This window comes from Nylanderia fulva, unplaced genomic scaffold (genome assembly GCF_048542155.1).
Source record: "Nylanderia fulva isolate GAGA-0341 unplaced genomic scaffold, ASM4854215v1 Scaffold263, whole genome shotgun sequence".
Taxonomy (NCBI): Eukaryota; Metazoa; Arthropoda; class Insecta; order Hymenoptera; family Formicidae; genus Nylanderia; species Nylanderia fulva.
In genome coordinates this window covers 10,389-34,488 of record NW_028190329.1, presented here as the reverse complement: position 1 = coordinate 34,488, position 24,100 = coordinate 10,389, and the positions used below count along the sequence as shown (strand labels likewise).

The following is a 24,100-nucleotide window of genomic DNA, read 5'->3' as shown; positions in this document are numbered from 1 at the left end:
AGAAAGATAGAACATCTTGATACTCATGTTGTAAATACAAAAGTGATACGAGTCGCGACCTAGCTCTATATATATCTGCCGCTAATTGGTAAACATGTTTTGTAGAAATTGTTTGAAAAGTTCGTTAGGAAGACTCCAACAAAGGAAAATAACTGCTATCTAATGTATCTAAATCTTCAATTTTATTTAAACCTCTGTTTTGTTGTTTTATGAAAATCATCTCTGATATTAATCGTTTATAATAATTGGGTTCACAATCAAGAATTTTTATGTTTTCCCAATCAATAGAGTGATTTTCACTGATAATATGTTCAGATATTACCAAAGGTTTCGTGTGTAAATATCTAATATTATTTTTATGTTCCTTTATTCTTGTCTTCAATTGTCTTTTTGTTTGACCCACATAAGTCGCATTGCAATCGTTACAATTAATTTTATAGATAACATTATTGATCTCCATCCCTGGTGCCGACTCCTTATGCACCTTAATAAATTTATTTAGACGATTGAAACATTTGAAGCCTGTGGCATATTCTTTTTTTTTTGAATATTTTGCATGAATATTTGAACAAGAACTTAATGATACTCTTAAAAAATGAAAAAACAAAGAATATATTATACCTTAGCAATATTTTAAATTCAGATCTAGTGACGGGCCTTTGCCGAATATATATGGTTTACCGAAAATACACAAAGAAGGGTTTCCGCTAAGAATCATTGTTTCTTTGTTAAATAGTCCCCTATATAACATTGCGAGTTTTGTTCAACGAACTTTACTCGAAAGTCTTCCAACAGCGAGAAGTCATGTTAAGATTAGTTTCCAATTATACAATAAATTGTCAAATTTAAAGATAGATGACACTTATATGTTGGCTTTCTTTGATGTCGTGTCCTTGTTCACAAATGTACCGAAGGATTTGGCGATGACGAGTATTTCTAATTGTTGGTCGTACATTGAAAAATTCACTAATATACCTAAGAATGAATTTTTACATATGACGAAATTTATTAGCGATTCCACTTATTTTAAATTTAATAATACAATTTTTAAACAAACATTTGAAATACCCATTCTCCACTATCGCCTATTGTGGCTGATCTTTTATTACAAGATTTAGAAAATAAAAAATAAATTAATACAATTGTCGCTCGTATATTGAAAACAAAGTGATAAATATAAGGCCAACTTATCGAGCTGAATATTCGAGATGTTCAGTCAACTACCATTTATTACATGTATAAATTATAAAACTACAGTCATTATATTAAAACTAACGCAAATTACAATCATTCTATAAACGTTTCGACCGCACGCGGTCTTCTTCAGTATAATTATTGAAATATAAATTCTTACAATTCACATAATATCGAAATTTAATTATAGTTATTCAGAATCAAGAGTTTTTGAGCAATTAACGCGTGTTTCAATCCGTCCTGTCCAACAATGTTCGCCTCGATATGATCCCTGATTTTGTTCAGATCTCGGATAGTTTTATCGTTAATATGCGAGAAATTAACCCGTTCCGTAGGCGCTGCGATTAATAAAAAATTACCGATCAACGTATGTCCAAATTATAATATGTATCCCCTACAATTGGTAGTATGCTTACCTATCATCGTTCTTCTTGACAATTTTGCTACTTATTAACAGTTATTAAGGATGACACATAACAAACCAACAATACAGAAAGACAGCTCATTTTAAACTCTACTTGATCGGAGAGCGTGCGTGTTTATATATGATCTAATATCTATGTTTTACTCGTTAATGTCCTATTTGTCCTATTATTATTTCTTGTTCGCTAATATATCCAAAATATCAAAATACGACTCGCTAAGTAACTCAGTATCTTTGTTTAAATTTAGTCCATTTTTTTGTTCCTTGATATGTAGCATCTCAGAAATGAGTCTTTTATAATAATTATTTTCGTTGTCCATGATCTTAACATTGTCCCAATTAAAAGTATGATGTTCATTTATTATGTGTTCAGAAATTACTGAATGTTTCGTTGAGTCCAATCTAATATTATTTTTATGTTCTTTCATTCGCGTCTGCAATTGCCTCTTTGTTTGGCCTACATAAGATGCATTACAATTATTGCAACTGATCTTATAAACCACATTCGAATTGCATGGATGTTTAGTTTTATCTTTCTGCGCTTTAATAATATTATCCAGTTTGTTGAGACATCTATACCCTACCATACAATTTTTATTTTTTACCGAGGAAACAATCATTTCTGAGATCCCATCTATATACGGAATGACAAAGAATTTTTTATTGACCGAGTCATTTCCTATACTTTTTGTTCTTTCTATGTTGGCCTGTCTCTCTATAATGCTCCCCTTAGATATGATGGGTTCTATCCGATGATTAATTTTGTTAAAAATCAGATCAAGAGGGTAACCATTGCTTCTGAGTATATTAATAATTAACTCCAAATTTTTATTAAAAAATAGTGGATGTGATAGCAATAGACATCTGTCTACAAGGTTATATATTATTCCAATTTTGTGGCATAATGGGTGGTTTGAATAAAATGATAACGTCCTTCCTGAGAAGGTTTCTTTTTGATACCAGTCTATATATATTTTGTTATTAATAATTTTAAGTGATAAATCTAAGAAATTCAAGCTATGGTTAACCTCTTGTTCGACCGTGAATTTAAGTCTTTCATGATAGTTGTTAAAATTATTCACAATCTGAGTCATATTAGTCATAGAGGTGGCCACTATTATGTCATCCACATAACGAAAATAAAACAAACATTCCAAATTCAACGCTTTGAGAACTGTATCCTCAAGATCTTGCATAACCAGGTCTGCAATAATTGGTGATAACGGTGACCCCATAGGGGTCCCAAACGTCTGTTTATAAATTATGTCATCAAATGTAAAATATGTAGAAGTCAATATGAATTTTATACCCCCCAAAAATTCGTTTTTCGGTATTTTAGTATTTATTCCAATGTAATCCCATCTATCGTTAATACCGTCAATCGCAAGATCCAGAGGAACGTTCGTAAACAAAGACACCACACCCAAGGAAAACATCCTATCATTCTCATTAATCTTTTTACCAGACAATATGCTGTACAAATCAAAACTATTATTAATATGACTTTTCGCTTTGGGTAGGCTAGTTCGTAAGGTGTTTTGTAAAAACGAAGCCAGCGAGTATAGAGCTGTATCAACCGATGAAACTATGATTCTAACTGGATAGTTTTCCTTATGGATTTTAGGTAATCCATACGCTTTTGGAAGGAGAGAATCACTACAACGTAATTTATAATATTCGTTTTTTGAAATATAATCTTCCTTAAGCCATCTCTTCAACAAATCATTCAAATCGTTCTCTATTTTTTTGCACGGATTTTTTTTAACAATAGTGTAAGTGTTGACATCTTTTAAAACGTTTTCCATTTTGTTAATATAATGAGATCTTTCCATTGCCACCGTAGCATTACCCTTGTCCGCGCGTGTGAATAGAACATTCGGATTGTCTTTACAAAATTTTATTAAATCTCTGTGTGCACCAAGTAATTTTTGTTGACTTACGTCATTTTTATCCTTCGTGTTCAGAAGTTGTGCAAATTTTGGAACCGCGATATTTCTGATCGTTGTGAGATTATTAATATTATTTCGTTTGCTATTACTCTCTATGTCCTTGATGAATTCATGTATCGCTGTTTTTTTACTAATATTCGGAAGACAGAATTTATCACCCATTTGCAACAGATTAGAAACGTTAGGCGGAATGTCTGTGTTGGAAAGATTAACAAACCATTTTTTATTAGTATTTTCCAAAGGGTTAATTGTATCATTGAGAAATTTATTGGCTTCTATGTGTATATTGATCTCCTTGGCATCATTAGTGATTGCCCTGAGAGAATTTTGTGATATTTTCGTCGGTTGTGAAGTTTCAAAATGTAAAGAACAATGTATATCTATAGGTTTGAAGCTGTTGATATACTTATAGTGTTGTTTTCTCTTAAGCCAATTGAATTTCTCATCATATCTAAGGGGAGCATTATAGAGAGACAGGCCAACATAGAAAGAACAAAAAGTATAGGAAATGACTCGGTCAATAAAAAATTCTTTGTCATTCCGTATATAGATGGGATCTCAGAAATGATTGTTTCCTCGGTAAAAAATAAAAATTGTATGGTAGGGTATAGATGTCTCAACAAACTGGATAATATTATTAAAGCGCAGAAAGATAAAACTAAACATCCATGCAATTCGAATGTGGTTTATAAGATCAGTTGCAATAATTGTAATGCATCTTATGTAGGCCAAACAAAGAGGCAATTGCAGACGCGAATGAAAGAACATAAAAATAATATTAGATTGGACTCAACGAAACATTCAGTAATTTCTGAACACATAATAAATGAACATCATACTTTTAATTGGGACAATGTTAAGATCATGGACAACGAAAATAATTATTATAAAAGACTCATTTCTGAGATGCTACATATCAAGGAACAAAAAAATGGACTAAATTTAAACAAAGATACTGAGTTACTTAGCGAGTCGTATTTTGATATTTTGGATATATTAGCGAACAAGAAATAATAATAGGACAAATAGAACATTAACGAGTAAAACATAGATATTAGATCATATATAAACACGCACGCTCTCCGATCAAGTAGAGTTTAAAATGAGCTGTCTTTCTGTATTGTTGGTTTGTTATGTGTCATCCTTAATAACTGTTAATAAGTAGCAAAATTGTCAAGAAGAACGATGATAGGTAAGCATACTACCAATTGTAGGGGATACATATTATAATTTGGACATACGTTGATCGGTAATTTTTTATTAATCGCAGCGCCTACGGAACGGGTTAATTTCTCGCATATTAACGATGAAACTATCCGAGATCTGAACAAAATCAGGGATCATATCGAGGCGAACATTGTTGGACAGGACGGATTGAAACACGCGTTAATTGCTCAAAAACTCTTGATTCTGAATAACTATAATTAAATTTCGATATTATGTGAATTGTAAGAATTTATATTTCAATAATTATACTGAAGAAGACCGCGTGCGGTCGAAACGTTTATAGAATGATTGTAATTTGCGTTAGTTTTAATATAATGACTGTAGTTTTATAATTTATACATGTAATAAATGGTAGTTGACTGAACATCTCGAATATTCAGCTCGATAAGTTGGCCTTATATTTATCACTTTGTTTAGAAAATAAAGTTTTATATAAATTTGACAAAGATATTAAGTTTTACTACAGATATGTTGATGATATTCTAATTGCGATCAAAAAAGATGCTTTACAGAACACATTAATATATATAATATGGTGGATTATCAGAGAAAGTATGCGAAATATTCAAAAAAACAGAATATGCCACAGGCTTCAAATGTTTCAATCGTCTAAATAAATTTATTAAGGTGCATAAGGAGTCGGCACCAAAGATGGAGATCAATAATGTTATCTATAAAATTAATTGTAACGATTGCAATGCGACTTATGTGGGTCAAACAAAAAGACAATTGAAGACAAGAATAAAGGAACATAAAAATAATATTAGATATTTACACACGAAACCTTCGGTAATATCTGAACATATTATCAGTGAAAATCACTCTATTGATTGGGAAAACATAAAAATTCTTGATTGTGAACCCAATTATTATAAACGATTAATATCAGAGATGATTTTCATAAAATAACAAAACAGAGGTTTAAATAAAATTGAAGATTTAGATACATTAGATAGCAGTTATTTTCCTTTATTGGAGTCTTCCTAACGAACTTTTTAAACAATTTCTACAAAACATGTTTACCAATTAGCGGCAGATATATATAGAGCCAGGTCGCGACTCGTATCACTTTTGTATTTACAACATAAGTATCAAGATGTTCTATCTTTCTGTGACTAGTGTCAATCTATGGTTTTTTAATTTGGAAGTTAAGGTGAGAGTTATATTATAAGTTACTTGAATTTCGATTATATTGTTTGAAGAAGTGTTATATGTAATAAAAAATTTTAATAATAGAAATCGCGAGACCTAAGAGATATTACAGGAGAATCGACTTAATACGGATCACATTGTACTGGCTTAACCAACGTTTCACTATATTTTAACTAATGATGACTGAAGAGACGCAAGTAAGCGTCCAAACGTCTCATTGTATCATTGTAAAGTAGATTTATACGATTTGATGTTTGGAAATTTGGAAAGTTTGGAAATATATATGTTTGACATTAATTCTCATAACTCGTAATAGGCTCATGTTGTTTTATTATCTCTAATTTATAAATTAACGAGCTTATTCATTCATTTAATTTATATGCAATAGATAGATTTACCAGATGACCGGAGGCCATTTCGATCAAGGACATCAGCGCAGATACAATGCATTCGTGGATGCATTCCACACAACGTGGATTTCTCGTTTCGGCGCTCCAGCAACCGTAACCACGGACCGCGGTTCTCAGTTTGAATCTAGATTGTTTCAGGCCCTCATTCAGCTCATAGGCGCACACAGGACTAGGACTACAGCCTACCATCCGTCCTCCAATGGGATGGTAGAACGGTTTCACCGCTCTCTTAAATCCGCCATCCGCTGCCATGCATCCATCGAGTGGGTAGACATCCTCCCTACGGTCCTGTTGGGACTACGAGCCAGCGTCAAAGAGGACTTGAAGACCAGTGCAGCGGAATTGGATTATGGAACTCCAATTCGTCTACCCGGAGAATTCTTCATAGACGAAGACCCACCAGAAGACCCTCAGATATTCATCGAAAAGTTACGCAAATTTATGCGTAAAATACGTCCAACACCGCCAGCTCACCATATCAGGCCCAGGGTATTCAGTATAAATACCTCTTCAGCTGTTTCCATGTATTCGTTCGAGTGGACGCCGTCAAAAAGCCTCTCGACTGCCCCTACGAAGGCCCGTACGAGATTATCGAAAGAATATCCAATCGAGTTTTTAAGCTCAAAATCAAAGGAGAGGAAATAACCATTTCCACGGAAAGACTGAAGCCGGCCTACCAAGAGATAATACTCCCGGGAGACGCTACATGCACCGAGGACATACCCGCCACAGCACAGCAATCTATGAAAACCTATCCTCTAGCCAAAAAGGTCATCTTCGCAACTTAGGCAAAGTTGCTAAGGTCGGAGTAATATGGCTGAAGCTGTGGACAATGACTTTGAACGCGGCTATTCCCGCACTGTGCTGCCGCAAGATGGCGGCGTGCGATCCGCCACCTCGCATACAGAAAACGCGCACAAAGCCACTTTGCCTGCACTTGTAATACAAAATATTGTGTGTATCAAGTGCGGATTGACAATTGTTCACTCGTGTGGGGTGGTCGCACTCGCCTTTGGCTCGTGCGTCCATCCCCCGCACTCGTGACCAATTGTCAACTTTCCGCACTTGATACACAATATACTATTATATTACTTAAAATTGAGGAATAAAATTATAAGGTAGAAAATTGTCGCTAATATATGAGCGAGAGAGCTGAGAATTTCTAAATTATACAATTACAATTCCACGATGTAGCGACGAGAGTTCGGTTTATATATTATATGATACAATATATGCCCTTTCTCTTAGTTATATTCACGTAAACCTTACTGTAATTTATTTATTATAGATTAGATCTTAAAATCTTAAATTCTTGAGATGTCATTTTTGATGAGATTATTCAATAATCTAGAAGGTAAGGTTTGGTAAATATAATTGACAAGTTAACGCTCGATAAAATGGCGTTTCTCAGATTAGGCATCGCTAGAGATTTATGGAATCTTCATAATAACTTTATCAAGGCTAGAGCCTTTATTATAAAGGTGGTAAATCATTTGAGTGTTTGAAATATTACAATTATATTATATTATTATGTTATGATTTCATAAGTCCTATTGTTTCTTAATTTTGAACATGTTAGTGTCGCATTTATATGCGGTTCAGTTAGTCGCACGAATGTATACGTGTGGTTGGAAGTATGCGCTCCGGTATGGTCGAGTGACGCTGTCCGATTGGCTGAGCCGCTTAGTTAAAACTAGGAAGACCCTATATGTTAGTACGGTTAGTAAAATTGTCCCAATAATTATAAATAATAAATAATAATAATAATATTGAAAAATACAATTGCATTTCTTAAGTAGTTATTCAGAAGAATTTGTAGCGCACAAAAATACGGTTTCGAAAAATGACGGAATGTTACATACTGTAGATGCGGCCTCAATGTGATGATTTTTCATTTTTAAGACTAATAATAAACCAACAAACGCTAAAATTAAACCAACAATCATCAACAAATAATTACACATCGATTAGACCGTTTTCCTAATGAAAAAAGTCATGTAGACTAAGAAGTTTGCGTTTCGAGTCGATATGTATCGCCTGTATTGTTACCTCTTTTTTGCGTATGTGATTGGCGGTCGATGCTTTCGTGAAAGAAAAGTGTGAACGTAATTGCTGAAAGTCACAGTTCGATGACATCTCGTGACACATCGTTAAGGCCGGGTCTACAATAGGTGTAGTAAGCTCTAAGCCTTAAGAAATTGATCAATCACCTTCGATAATTCTCCTCATTCTTGACGTGATTGGTAAATTTCTTAAAGCTTAGAGCTTACTACATCTGTTGTAGATCCGGTCTAAGGGTCGGCAGGAGACCCGGCCAGACTCCGAATTGATGTTGGAGGCCTCACGCGGTTACAACGTGAAACCGGTTTCAGTGTTGCCAACGCTGAGAAACCAATTTTTGGGTTTTACGTTGTGGTGTATGTCTGTACACGTACATACACCATTGCATTGCTCACGCGGACGCACCGTAGAGAGACAAGGACCGATAATCACGTGTTGTCTCTGTTCCTCTACCGTGCCGATATACGCGAGATGCGGCTAGAAAATGCTTTCTGGCCATCCGTAGTAGAAGGCAGTAATGTAGTAAGGCTAATAAGCACCCACTTTTCGTAAATTTTATATATGCTTATGCACAATATGTGCGTGTATATATATGCAAATAATATCAAAAATTACATATATGTTTCCAAATTGTACAATGATATATAATAATAATAAAATAATAATGCAAAGAGTAAACTAATGTACAAATTGTAAGACACGGGCGCTTATTAGACTTGGCAATTGATTGCTTTTTTTACTTTATAGTTTTTCATCGACTTTACATATCGTCAGTATGATAGAGAGAATTATCAAAATTCTAGAGTCTGTTATAAAACATGTTGTAAATTTATAGACTAATAATAGTATATTAGCTAACAAGTGTGGGTTTACATATCGTTAGTATGATAGAAAGAATTATCAAAATTCTAAAGTTTGTTATAAAACATGTAAATTTATAGACTAATAATAGTATATTAGCTAACAAGTGTGGGGTATCGTAAATCGGCCGAAAGTGCGGAAGTTTAGCGCACGAAGCGAAGCCGAGTGTGACAATTCGCACGATCGGCCGATTTATGACCCGCACATGTTGGCATTTTGTGTGACCGGTGCGTGCAAAGGGAGCCCTTTCTAAAATCCCATTATGTGCGGAAAGAGCGACTTTTTGCGCGCCGGTTGCACAAATATGTATTATTTAATTACTTTTTAATTATATTGATATTAATAATTTCGGAGGATTTCCGTTTCCGGTTGCGTGATAGAAGGTTGAGGTGTTGTCAGTGTGTGATTCTAAGTGGAGTATTAGAGGTGTAAGGGAGAGAAAGGGGGAGAGAGAGTGAGAGAGTGAGAGGCTGGAAGTAGGGAATGCAAGGGGAATGCAAGCAAGTGGGGTGAGAAGGGAATAGAGCAGTGAGAAGGAAGAGAAGTGAGGCAGGAAGAGTGAGTCAGCGTTTAGGAAGATAAGTAAGGGGAACGAGGGGATATAAAGGATCTAGGAAGAGGGTGAGCAGGTGTAGAAGGAGTGGAGAGAAAGGGGACAGGTGTAGGTGCAGTGAGAAGGAAGAGAAGTGAGGCAGGAAGAGTGAGTCAGCGTTTAGGAAGATAGATAAGGGGAACGAGGGGATATAAAGGAACTAGGAAGGGGGTGAGCAGGTGTAGAAGGAGTGGAGAGAAAGGGGACAGGTGTAGGTGCGGAGAAAGTCACTAGTAACAGAGGAACGAATCGTTGGTATAGGGGAAGGCATTAGGCATAAAGTATAGGGGATATAGAAGAGAGATGGAAAGAAAAGAAATGGAAGAGATAGAAAGAATAAAGAAGGTGGAGAAATGGGAGAGAAGAGGGAGCACAGGGACGGCAGGGAAAGTTTTGAAAAGGAAAAGAGAGGAATTAGAGGAAATAGGGTTAAGAAAGGAGAGAGAGGAGAAAGGGGATTTAGAGTGGACGTTCAGAAGCAAAAAGGTGATAAGATCGCCAGAGGTAGAAAGGAGAGAGGAGATAGGAGAGATAGGGGAGACGATAAGAGAGATGGGGAGGGAATGGAAGGAAGAGATAATTCAGGAAATGAGAAAGATAAGAAGAGAGATTAGAGAAAAGATTAAGAAGGGAATAAGAGGGCAGGAAAAAATAAGGGAGGAGGTAAGGGGGCTAAAGAAGGAAATGGAGAAGAGGGAGAAAAGATGGGGGAAAGAGAAAGAGGAGTTTGTGGAAAAGATTAAGGAGATGGGGAAGAAAGTGGAAGAATTAGAGATAGGAAAGAAAGGGGAGAGAGGGAGGGAGGAGAAGGGAGAGGAGACTGAGAAGATGGAAGGCAGGATTAGTAGGATGGAATGGAAATGGGAGAGAAAGGAAAGGGAAGAAAAGAGAAGGAATGTGATAATAAAAAGAATTAAGGGAGGAGAAGGGAGGGTGAAAGGTGAGGTGGAAAGATTATTAAAAGAGAGGGGTGGAAGGGCAAATAGAAGAAGTAAGGAAAATAGGGGAAGGGAGAAGGGACGGGACAAGTATAGCCTTAGTAAGAGTGGGAGAGATGGAGGTTAAAAGGGAAATAATGGAAAAGAAAAGGAGATTGAGGGGGAGGGGGAGGAAAGAATTGAGGAAGATCTAACGTGGAAAGAAAGAAGGATGATGTGGAGATTAGGAGAGTTGGCGAGAGGGGAAGAAAGAAAGGGAAGAAGGGCATGGGTAAGGTATGGGAGAATTTGGATGAAGGGTAAATGGTGGAAGTGGGACGAGATGAAAGAGGAAATAAAGGAAGAAGGAGCGGGGGACGAGAGGAGGGAAGAGAGGAGAGGGGGGAAATGGAAGGAAAAGGGATGGAGACAATACAGGAGACGGGAAAGGAGGGGAGAGAGAGAATGAAAAAGGAAGGGTGAAAAAGAAAAAGGGAGAGAGGAGGAAAGGGAGAAGTAAAGAGTCAGGAAGAGGCGGGGAAGAAGGAAAAGAGAAAGGAGGAAGGGAGGGAAGGGTGGAAGGTGGCATATTGGAACGTGGCGGGTTTAAAAAATAAGGACGCGGATTTCTGGGAAACGGTAGGGGAATGGGATGTAATGTTTTTTCTAGAAACATGGGAAGATGAGAAAGGGTGGGAAAAGTTAAAAGGGAGGTTGCCGGGAGGATTTAAGTGGAAGGTGCAATATGCGAAAAGGAAGAGTGGGAAAGGAAGGGCAATGGGTAGAATTATAGTGGGGGTGAGAAAAGGGATAAGATTAGAAAGAAAGTGTAAAGCGGATAAAGGGGGAATGTTAGAGGTGATGATAGAAAGAGGAGGGGAGAGATGGAGGTTGGTGGGAGTATATATTAACGGAGAGCTGGAGGAGAAACTAGAAGAGATGAACGAGTGGATGGAAGAGGAGGGAGGCAGAGTCAGAACGGTAGTAGGAGGGGATTTTAATGCGAGAACGGGAAATTTAGGGGGAGGAGTAGTAATGGGGGAGGAAGAAGAAGGAGAGGGAAAGGGGAGAAAATCAAAAGATGCAAAGGTAAATGGGGAAGGGAGAAGTTGGTTAAAAAGTTGAAGGAGAGAGGGTGGGCGATAATGAATGGAGGAGTAGCAGGAGATGAGGAAGGGGGATGGACGTATATGGGACCGAAGGGGAGATCGGTAATAGATTACGTAATAGGAATATTTCCTATCTGGTAATAATATCCTGTTCTATTTTTATTATTGTTATTTATATTTTTAGGTTTAATGGTACAATGATAATTAATTGGTTTAATGAGAAGTCTATTTTGAATTTTTTGTTTTTTTAGCATAAATTCAAGTTTCTTCTCAAAAACGTTGCGTCTGTTCATAAAAAAATGAAACAATGATTTGTTTTGACGGTTAAAAAATTCAATGTATACCATCTCTGGAATATAAAAATGTATCGAGTTCAATATGTTAATAATATGTGTCTGTGATTTCCTAATAGTAACATATGTATCGTCAATTTCCAATTTTAACAGTTTATTACAGAAAATCTCTCTAATGCGATCAAATCTACAAAAAGACCTGTGATTTGTTATACTGTGTTCATAATTTTTAAATATTGAATTTTAAATAAAATTTAAATATTACCTTGATATAAGAAGGGTAAAACATTGAGGTATTTTGGCATTTGCGATCTGAGAGTTATGATGGTTTAATGTTCTGTTTTGTCCTCTGCAAAAAACCTTGTTTAAAGGGATGTCGGATCTGATACGTGAAACTTTTGAAAAATTATCACCGATTTGTTTGAGTGAGTGTACAGTGTATTTTACTTATCAGATTATAACAAATAATCGGATTTTGTTTATTTAGATCTTGATTTAATGTTTAACAACATTTCATCGGGAGGATTCAATCAAGATATCTCCCTTGACCAATAAATCAGGAAGTCTATTCTCACAGGTGATTGCATGGTGCGTTCGCTCGAACAAAGTATGTATCGGAAACGGTGGTTGTCATACACGATGACTTGTTCAACAACATATGTATTGAGACAATAACTGACTTCACATATTTATTATCTTGACTTTGTTAACTACCGTCTTTAATGTTTAATATCACGTTTTAATTTATAATTAAAATATTTGTATTGCGCTGAAGAAGACTTGAAATGTCAGCCGAAACGTTCGCATAAGTGTTTATTTCTTATATATTTATTTTCTCATTTTAAATACATTTTATTAATATCATCTACACATAAATGTTTATTTCTTATGTATTTATTTTCTCGTTTTAAATGAATTTTATTAAGATTATCTGACAACTGCATTTTGTCTAATATAGCTCTTATAGCCCTCCTTTGTTTACAAATATTAATAATTTCTGCTATATAAATCAGTATGAAAGAAAAGTACATAATGACTGAGTGCAAAGGTGTTCAGTTTGTCACCGTGAAAACTCGGGTTCAATGTCTATCGGTACCAACATTTTTTTTCTTTTATAATTGTTTAGGATTGAGAAAAATTCACCGCGCTCGATCAAACGAAAATTTACGGATCAGTCGAGAATTTAGGTAAAGGTAATTGCCGCGGGCCTAACACGGCAGCACCTCGCGGCACGCACCGCGGGAAGCGCCGCGGAAGCAAATTTTCGGCCAATTAGCGCGTTCCGCGTGTACCCCTCGCGATCACACGGTCGATAGCGTGATCGATGAGTGTAGCATTCCATCGGAGACAGTCGTCGTGGAGAAAGAGCCGGCTTTGGTCGCAAGTCAGACTAAAGAATTCGCGTTACGGTGTAATAAGTGCGTGAATGTATTATCGCGACAAATACGAACAGATTTGCGCGGTATCTTGTGACATATCGAGAGTGAAAAGTTAATGGGTAATCGGATCTCGCTCGCGACGCAACATACACGTTCTCGCGACGAATTCGCCATTGTCTCGTGCACGCTACGTGCACGTGATCGAACATTACGAGTATTCGGATCCTGCTGGAGGATTCATTGCGATATTCGCGTACAGGTGAATGCATGTCGTGCATTCTCTCTCTCTCTCTCTCTCTCTCTCTCTCTCTCTCTCTCCCGCGCTCTCTCTCACAATTGTCGTAGTACTCCGTCGCGACGAATTCGCCGTTGTATTGTGCACGCTGCGTACACGTGATCGACTCCTGCGAATATTCGAATCCTTCTGGAGGGTTCTGTGTGATAGTCATTTGCCGATGAATGCATGTCGTGCATTCTCTCTCTTTCCTTTTCTCTCTCTCAGGAGTGTCGTCACAGTGTTTTCGATTTCCAAAATCTGTCACGCGGTGTGCACGTGCAAGCGGCTAGCGACTCAATGATTTGGCCAGGATCGCTTGCACTATTGTCGTCGAGCGATTGTAATCCTGCGTTAATCTTGTGAGTTAATTTTCGTTGTGAGAAGTGATCGTGAACAAGATAATATAAGACAATTATTGAGTCGCGTTAAATCATATGTGCGCGTTTTCGATAAATTATAACGGTCGTCTACAAGAGGACAAATTTGTTGTTGTACGATTCGCGATCGTGACTTTCAAATAGGACATTGTTTTTTTTCTTGCGACAAAAGACAATGGTGTCGATATCGAACAAACAGTTTTCTCTTTTGTGATCGCGAGCTTCGAAACGAATAATTGTTTTGTACGACGCTTGATACACAATCAGGCGTTCGATAAGTGATCAATTGTCAAATGTAAATTTGCTGCGCGTACAGCAAACGCTTTCGATTCTCATATCGAGTTTTTGTTTTTTCTTTGGTTTGTTTGTGTCAAGTCCAGGTGACTTTCTGACGTGTGATATAATAAATTGATCTGTTTTTGTTCATCCAACTCAAGACTCCTTTTCAATTCGGCTTCCTGCGTAAATCATCAATCTCAGCGCACACATGGGTGCGCGATCACCCTATTAAGATACAGTCCACTCAACAATTATCTTATTGTCCATCCATCACATCTCTCATGAGATTCCTATGATTTCTTTCCAATAAAAAAAAAAAAAAACGGGTGAAGGATCTGAGAGGCGGCGCGCGAGACGCGGCCCTAAAAAGGCCGAGCATGCTCGTTCGTCGCAGCTTCGTGTCGGACCACGGTTCAAGCCGCGCGTTCGCAACAATAATAATATATTAGATTATATAAAAATTATTAAAAATATATTTTTTGTAAAGTCAATTAACTAAAGAATTTTTTAAATATAGAAAATACTGGATTAATTTATTTACGAAATTATTTTGCATTTATATACAATATGTGTGTTGTAAAATTATTGAAATATTTTCAATATTAAAAAATTTTTTTAAATTGTTTTTAAAAATATATATTTTTAAAATAATTTTTATATATTTCAATATATTATAAAAAAAATTATTATACCAAATAGACTTGAACTCGAGTTTTCAGATGCAAGAGATACAAAGATAGAATGAAACTCTCTCCTTGTCAAGGTATCAGTATGACCACGGAAATTTTTTCTGCTTTTCTTATAGATCTAGTGAGATTCTTTCATATAAGATTTTACATCAAAGAAATCACGTGAAGCTTCGTGAAATTTATTTTTTATATATTCTTTATTTAATAAAGCAACTCGCAAAAACGCTTGATTTTGCATTTTTCCTCTTAAAAATTTATAATAGATAAAATACGGACTCGCGGCTAACCCAACCTTACTCGTTATTAACTGTGCGTTTCCCCAAGTTTATTATAAATTTTATTTTTATCTTTTTTTTCAAAAAATAGATCTTTGGCGAGTTGTGGACAATTCTATTGATTAGAAATATCGTAAATTTAATCAGATTCATTTAGTATTTTGGCTAATATCTTATATGAGAGAATCCGTAATTCTAGGCTGGCCGATAAGCGTCTCCACCGGGCCTCCTGCCAACCCTTAATGAGGTTAATGTATAATAGAGAGGACAAATGTTTAAATATAAAAATATATAAAAGACGTCCAGCGGGTGCAGTGTTGTATGTACAACGTGGTGAATGTGTATAGACGCACAAATTTAATGGAAACGTAGGTAATTTGATTAAAAGATTCTTGTAGAAATTATTTTTTTTGTTGTTTATTAAAGACTTAAATGTTAAATTTTTATGCATTGCATTTTTATATTTTTATGTATGCATGCATTGCAATAATAATTTAAAATAAAAATAATTAAATAAGAGATAATAATTATAATTAAAGAAATAATAATTTAAATAATAATTTAAAATAAAAAAATACACATATATCGTTTGTATTTTTTACATATAAATACATTTATAAATTATGATTATTTTAATTAAAAATCGCAAACGTGCCGCTACAGCCGGATGTATCGGGAAGATCTAACAAATATTATAAATTATTAAGACATGAAAACGAGGCGAAAAGTGCCGAAAGCAAAAGAAAATAAATATATATTTTGATATAAAACTTGTAAATAAGATGTGCCGAATATTGTCGCCAAACAAATCATAAATCGGCGGCTCCGTCAATAAGAGAACATAACTAATAACCGCCGAACATTACACACCCGGAAAATCTAAGAACAAACACCGCCAGCGATATCTAATCTCGAAATATCCCCGCTTTTGGAAACGAACTTCGATTCAAAGATCCTTGTAATAAACTTCTAATTCGTCGATCTTCGAAACCTATCCCATGGAAGGGGAAAGTAAAAATATTCAAAACTGCGTCTACGGATTTCCATTCGCAGGATCTTATTAGAAAGACGAAACGGAGGGCGTGAAAAAAAAACAGGATATAAACGCGAACTTTGCCACGGAGCACACTTACTACCTTTTACTCCGGCAAACAGTTGATTAGTGTTCTCGTACTTGTGCACGATAAGTGTCCTACGAAGCCTTCAACAAGCCACCTGCAGCCAACCGAGATTCCCTCGAATAAACCTAGACTTACCGCTCGCTATAAGTAGTAAGTCTATCTAATATATTCACATCTCATTCTTGTACTTAAAATAATCTCGGGAATTCAACTAAATTATTACATTTTTATTTTAATCACCTTTTTATTTCGCTGAGACTTGACAATCAATCATCTTCTTTATTTCTCTCTCTCGAAAATTACTTTGGATTCTCTGCAATAGCAGAGCAATCCGTGATTTTCTTCTATTTTTTCCTCTCTCGAAATCACTCTGGATTCTCCGCGTTAGCAGAGTAATCCGTGGTTTCTCCTCTTACTCCTAAACTATTGGTAAGTCTGACTGAGTGAACTGAGAAATAGAATAAAAGAAGGAAAATATATATATATATTTTAACACATTATTCTACGTAATCCACGAAAAAGAGTTCCCGAGAGTTCCCGAGAATTATTTTCGAATCTCGCCTGTCAATTCAATTATTTTATTCCGGTTGGTCTTGTAGTGGACAAACCACTACAAGACGACCTTCTCGGGCCGCGGCAAAATCTGCGCGAAATCGGCGGAATCAGCGGTCAAGACGGGAAGTGGCTCGGACTACATCGGATTCCCCCGTGGTCGACCCGATCTAAATTCATCGGGAAGTCCGAGCTAGGTTAGGGCCGTGGGTTAGAGACCACGAGGAAATAATTAACTTAGAAATAGCCGACCATATTTTTAAGAGTATCTACCCCGAAGCATCGCACCACTTCACCGATTCCTCATCGGAGAAATCGCGACCCTCTTCTCCTCCCCGCCCCGAACTCCTTGACTCTCCCAGATCCCCTCCTCGGAAACTCTTACGATCCCCCACCGAGCTTCCCTGATCTTTCAAGATCGAAACGATCGACTTCGTAGATGATTCAGAAGAGTAAGCAACCCATCCTGTAGAATTCTTACCAGCTCCTTCCTCACCATTATTCCCTCACACGCAACCATGCGAATGTGAGTACCATAATATTCCCCTAGAGATTCTCCCTTGTTTCCACGACACCTTCTCCTTCCTAAAAAAACAACCAAGGAACAAAACCATTTTCCGATGAGAATGATCTTGTTCAATTGATCATAAATAGCTTTCCCGCTCTTGATCTCCCTCTCTCCGAAAGAACTGTCTGCCTCGACGCTGACGGTTTTTACGAAGAAGAATACCTCAGCCGTTTAGCAGAATTGTGTCCCCCCGGAATCCTCATACCCTTTGCGATCCCAAATATCCCAACCCCTCTGGGATGTCCCGTTGAAATCCTCAAACATTTCCTCCCTCTTCTCTTCTCTGAAACTTCCGATTCCCTATGACCCTCCACACACAACACTTACACATAATGTATTTATTATCAATAAAAATAATTTGTATTAACCAATTGGGACCCTAATATATTTTAACAATGACTCTCTCCCCACCAGTCCCGATTGATGACCTTCGTACTAATGTAACACCCGCGAATCACACACACACACACACCCAGCGGGGTTGCTGGTCTCCAACTGGGCGCCTCCCCAGGTAGCGGATAGGTGAACGCTTACCAGAAATGGCGGGTACCGGGGAAATAAAACACTCGGGGGTGAACCAAAACCAGCTAGGGGAAGGAACCCCGATTCCAAACCAACTATGGGTAGTTTAGAGGAGGATAAAACCGTTACGGTGCAGGGGAGGAATATCCCAGTACCGGCGTTGGTCAGGAGTGAAAAAGGGTGAGCGATTTGGCCCTAGCTGCATCTAATGATACAAGATTGGAAAACAAGAAAAGGAGGGGAACAGTGGCAGCGACTCGAAGACCTCATTCAAGAGCTCGTAGAAAAAATGAGCGACAAAAAAATTAGGAGTATAAACCAACCTCTACGTGATTTGGCAAGATTATCAGCACTTCATTTACCAGGATGATAAAGTTACAAGAAGACAGTCCAATAGGAAACTCCAAGCCAGAGGTAGACGGTAAGGCCCTGACACAGACGGGTGACCAGTGTAAGGACTTGGAGCTACTCCAAACTCCGAAAGGAGGCCAGCAGGTCAAGCGCAAGGATCGCACGCCACCCTCCGCAGAAGCAGAGAAGAAAAAGTCAAGAACAAAAGTAGGCGAACTTGGCTCGTCCGAGAACCAGGAGGAAGGTTGGCAAATAAAGAAGAAAAAAAAAGCCACCGCAAAAGGATAATAGCGCCAAAAAACGGAAGATGCGAATGCTGCCCAACGCGTTACTTATTAGCGCCAAAGATGAGAAGCAAAAGTCCTATGCCGATATCCTCAGGAAGGTGAAGGAGGGCATTCCTGAGAATGAGGTGAAGGGTAAGATTGAGAAGGTGAGAAGAACGGCCTCGGGTCAACTGCTGATAGTCCTCAACCGGAAGATCGGCGATAGACTTGAACCTCTACACACTAAGATAACAGAAGTGCTGAAAGAAGAGGCGGAAGTCACTTGTAAGATGCAGAAGGTTGACTTTGAGATCAGGGACATCAAGGAAACAACAACTTCGGAAGAGGTCCTGGCAGCGCTGAAGAAAGCGAGCAACAAAAGCCCGAGTGTCTCAACGAAAAGCTGTCAAATCATTGCGGGGAGCGTACGGAGGCACGAAGATCGCCTCGGTCAGACTCCCGGCGGAGATTGCACGTAAAGTCATAGGAGAACGGGGCAAGATCCGAATAGGACTGGTGAACTACTCCATCCGGGAGGTGAATAGACCTCGAAAGTGCTTTAAGTGCTGGCACTTGGGGCACATCGCAAGTCAATGAAAAAGTAACATCGACAGATCCAAGCTCTGCATTAAATGTGGTGGCGCGGGATACAAAGTGGTCCAGTGTCCGAACTCGGCGCGGTGCGTCCTGTGTGAGGAGAGGGGAAGACAAGAAAACTGCGACCATGCCGCGGGCAACTACAGGTGCCTAGTCATCAAGGAGGAGATGCAAAAAATAAACAGTAGAAGATGAGGGTAATGCAGCAAAACCTGAACCATTGCGAAGCAGCGCAGGATCTCCTTGCACAGACTGCGACAGAAGCGAAGCCGGATCTGATGCTAATATTTGAGCCATACAGAATACCTGAGAGCCCACAGTGGATCTCTGATCCAACAAACAAAGCGGCTATTTGGTCGTGCAATGGCGTTCCATTCTAGAGTACTAATGAAACGAGCAAAGGGGATTTGTAAGAGCTAAGATTGGAGACATCCACTTCTATAGCTGCTACGCAACACCCAATGACGATACCAGAGAGTTTGCTGACTCTCCACAGGCTGACCGAGGACGCCAGGAAGCACTCTCCCGTGGCCATCGCAAGTGACTTCAACGCGTGGGCAGCCGACTGGGGAAGCAATGAGACGAATCAAAGAGGTCTGGTGTTGCTAGAGGCATTTTCGAGTCTGGACCTAGCGCTGCTCAATACGGGAAACAAGTGGACCTTCGAAAGGAGGAGACAAGGGCTTAATCGTGGGCCTCACATTCGTCAGTCCGAGTTTCGTCTCAGACAACAACAACGCTTGGGAGGTAACAAATATCTTACACCTCAGTGATCACCACCTGATTTACTGGAAAGTGTCCAGTGCCAGAGAAGAAGAGCACCACCTGAAAAGACCAACGCAGTGGGATGGAAGGCCGGCGCATTTGACCGCAAACTTTTTGCAGTGGCGCTGGAGAAAGGACCGGTGAACGCAAGGATTGCAAACCAAAGAAGTCGAAGAAATCATGAACCGGATAATCAGGACGTGCGATTCAACAATGCCCGGAAAGGAAATCGACACCTGCCCGCGTACTGGTGGAACGAGACGATAGCTGCACTGCGCCGGGAGTGTATACGAACAAGAAGGAAAGCCAAACAGAACAGGGGTAAGCCCAATTACCTGTGCTGGAGAAGGGCCCACAAAGATGCCCGAAGCAAGCTGGCCAAGGCAATCAAGATCAGCAAGAGGAGATGCTGGAAAAAACTGCTCGAGGAGGTCAACAATGACCCATGGGACAAAACCATACAAGATGGTGATGAAAGAAGCTGAAGAGTCAAACAATGCTTCACCCACGTGTTTCGATAATGCTGGAAAAGATCGTCACGGGGCTGTTCCCACGGCGACCAAGCTCTCACGACCAGACCACGCAAAGAGACGAAACAGATTGCGACCGCCCTCTCCGTCCTCTCTCGTCAAACTAAGAGAGAGAGGGCGTAGAGAGACTGCTGCAGCAACCTCGTCGTGCCGCTCTTCCGTTTCTCTCGATACTTGCTCGGTATCACTGATTGCTCGGTATCGTATCTTTTGGGGCGCCAGGTGGCGGTCAGGCCGCACCACTCAACAATAGCTCAACTAATAATCATGCGGAGCAACGACGGCTCGCCTCGGTAGCTCGGTATCAACAGGGGGTAGAGGTGTCGTGGTTCTTTCGTAAGGAGATTCGAATCGCAGTCCCGGAGAGAGAGAGGAAATCTCGATATTGATTGTACTCAGAAATAGGGATAAAATAAGAATATATTTTCAGTTAATAGTATATAAATGGTGTGAATCAAAGTAGCTATAATTTTATTATCGAGCCGTTGGGAGATCGCTGGGTGTTATCGAAAATCTTTATTATCGTTACTCTCCTCCCTTTGTAACCGGCTCGGAATCCGAATGGGATCATATACCAATCCAGCGTAACTTATTCTCAAATTTCGTTAATTAATGACTCGATACAATGCTACAAATATAATATACTACGATGTGAACTGTCGACTCGTTTCGGTGCCCCTCGGAGAGGCGAAGAAGGCAAAGATTTACGCAATAACTTAATGACGCGGAAATCGACGTGAGTCCCGTGAGTCTCTCCACTAATTCTCGGTACTAAAAGATTTACAGCATAGTTGCTCGGTATCGTTAATTTTCTCTTTCAATGACTCACGCTCACGGGATCTCTGCCGAATCCGCGCTTACCGTACGATCGAGGAGGTGCCTTACAGATATTTCCGGCACGGTCGCAGTTGGCTGTCGTGGGTCGTTTGTCCCTGGGTGTGCTCGCAGGACACCGGCTTGCCGAACATGATTTCCTTTCCTTCGGGCCGGCGGGAACCTCGGCAGGTACGCTGGTGGGGATGGGGAAGACAATGCGCGCCACCCCGGCCCGGTTGCCAGGTTTCGCGGCAGCGTTGCGCCCGCGCCGGACCCCGGAATCGATCCTCGTATCGATTCCGGTGTCTCCGGCGGCTGGTCGACGGACTTCCGCCGCCAAATTCAAATTCCAGCCCTCGGGAGCGATGATGTAGCAGGTCCATTTTCGGCGGTCCCGTCCACACCTCGTATGGCCGTATGCTGATGTTCCAAACGACCTTTCTTGGCTGAGGGAAGTCGTTCCGGGGTGATCATCCCGTTAGATCTCCGTGTTTCTCTCGAGGCGTGGCGTGGTGCGGGCCCCTCAGGGTCATCATCTTGTCGAGGGATGTAGGCGCCTTTTACTCCCTGATCTGGACTGCTCGCTGTGCGTCCATAATTCCCCATCGAAGCTGTAACGAGTTCTCTGCAGTATGCTTCCTTATTTCTCGGTACCCTGTGATCGGTTATGTTCGTATACTCACACACCGGGCGTGTTCTCGAGTCTCTGCTCCTCCCCTTCGAGGTCGTTCTCCGTCCCTGTCCGGTCCTCTTCTCCCCTATAAACAATGGCCGTTGTCTCCTGGCCTAACACCCACTACACCTTCTATTCCGCTGATCAGTAGTGGCTGGTGCGAGCTGCGAAATGTCGCTGCTCACCCGGCACGGAGACACAAAATAATATACGCTCTCAGACGCTTCCCGCCAGCCCGGGGGGCGGTTCCGCCTCGATTGTGACGGGCTCAAAAGACCACGTCACAAAACTCTGCCCGCCCTTCCTGGGGAGGACCGCAAGGTCTGGCCATCGACCCACAATCGATGACCACCCCACTCGATCACTGCCTCACTCAACTTTTCTCTCGCCATGCCCTCCACCCCACGAGGTCCCGAATTCTGCCGACAGTCATGATTAGGTTTTACTTCCCGATATCTTAAGGGAGTCTCACCTCCCTCGTTGCTGGGAAATCGCGAACAGACCGCGCCCCGCGTGGTGCTGACGAGGCGTCGGAACGGTCTCCGCAGTGTCCGCGCATATCCGCCATATCTCCGGGTAGTGCTCGTCTACCTGGAGGGACGAGATCGGCATATCTTCCCCCAGAGCCCCTCTCCATTCCTCCTCTGCCGGATTCATCTCCGCTACTCGGGAGGGTTTTCCTGTGATTCTCTCGGTATCCTAGTCAGGGTCGGGGGCATAGTAGGGTTTTAGATATTGTATGTGGGCTTTTATAACCGGCGGCTGACCCATCTAGACGAGTCAGCTCGTAAATTACGGAGGACAATTTCCTCCCGATTCGGAAGGGACGGACCTTCGAATTTGGGTGCCAACTTTGCCGCGAAGTTATCGGCGGCCGACGAAAGGACGTGCCGCCTTCGCAAGACTAGTGCACCCGTACGAAAACTGCGAGTTCGACGCCTCAGATTATAGTACGTCGCCTGTTTTTTTCCTGGGCCTCCTCTAAACGTTCGCCAACCCATTCCCGAATCAACTTCAGGCCGCTCCATTCTAATTCCGACCAAACCGCGGGAATCGGCTGCGTCGACCTGAGCCATCTCGTGACCTGGTCTCGCAGCCTCCCCTCTCGGTATCAACTCTCGGCCCAGATTCAGGAATGCCGGCGAAGTTCCCAGGGGAGGAATGCTCCGCGGTATTATATGCAAACCGGAAGTCCGCAATATTCCGGTCCCAATCCTTATGAATCCCTATCTATGTAAGCGACTATCATTGTTTTTAAAACCCTATTCACCCCTTTCTACGGGGTTCGCCTGAGGGTGGTATGGAGTGGAGGGGTGGTATCGTGCCGTATCCCGTTTTCGCGGGCGAATTCCTCTATCCATCGTCTATTCACTGACTGCGTAGTCGCGTTTGTTGCCGTCATAAAACATTTTGGGTCGTTGCGCCCCAACGCGAAATAAACTAAGGTCTACTAATAACGATTCCCTAATTCTTTGACCCCTGTCGGGCGGATGCGTGAGAGTTTCTTAGTTAAGTCTTACACGTCTAACTAATCATACTTTGTGATAATTCCTGAATCACTAGTAGGTTCTTTGAAACTCGTAGCGACCTTATCTACGTCCGGTTAGAGGTCCCTAATATCGGCGGTCAACACCACCGTCATGGATGCTTACCGCTAATTTCGCCTACCCATGAGTTCCGCGCAATGACAGCCTGCTCGCTTTTGTCAGTTGACACGGGCCGGCATTTTCTTAAACATAACCTACTACAGACTACTACATTCGGAACATTCGCGCTCATTAGTATGAGACGCGAGAGTACGCTGATATGTCTTCTTCGATACCTAAGTGTCCGGATTGAGGAGCTCGTGGTGCGGGTTCGCGTACGCCCTCTCT

General features: G+C 40.2%; 1 protein-coding gene across 1 annotated transcript; it reads left to right on the top strand.

The window, feature by feature from the left end:
- Positions 1-19,633: 19,633 nt before the first annotated feature.
- Positions 19,634-20,692, top strand: LOC146722850 (uncharacterized). Its single transcript, XM_085483725.1, has 3 exons — positions 19,634-19,802; positions 19,887-20,189; positions 20,328-20,692. The coding sequence occupies exons 1-3, from the start codon at positions 19,634-19,636 to the stop codon at positions 20,690-20,692; spliced, it is 837 nt and encodes a 278-aa protein (XP_085339851.1).
- Positions 20,693-24,100: the final 3,408 nt, after the last annotated feature.

Coding starts and splice junctions, on each gene's coding strand:
- LOC146722850 (XM_085483725.1), top strand. CDS start 19,634: ATGAGGGTAATGCAGCAAAACCTGAACCATTGCGAAGCAGCGCAGGAT. Junction 19,803..19,886: donor CAAAGCGGCTATTTGGTCGT/GCAATGGCGTTC, acceptor CCACTTCTATAG/CTGCTACGCAACACCCAATG. Junction 20,190..20,327: donor ACAACAACAACGCTTGGGAG/GTAACAAATATC, acceptor AACTTTTTGCAG/TGGCGCTGGAGAAAGGACCG.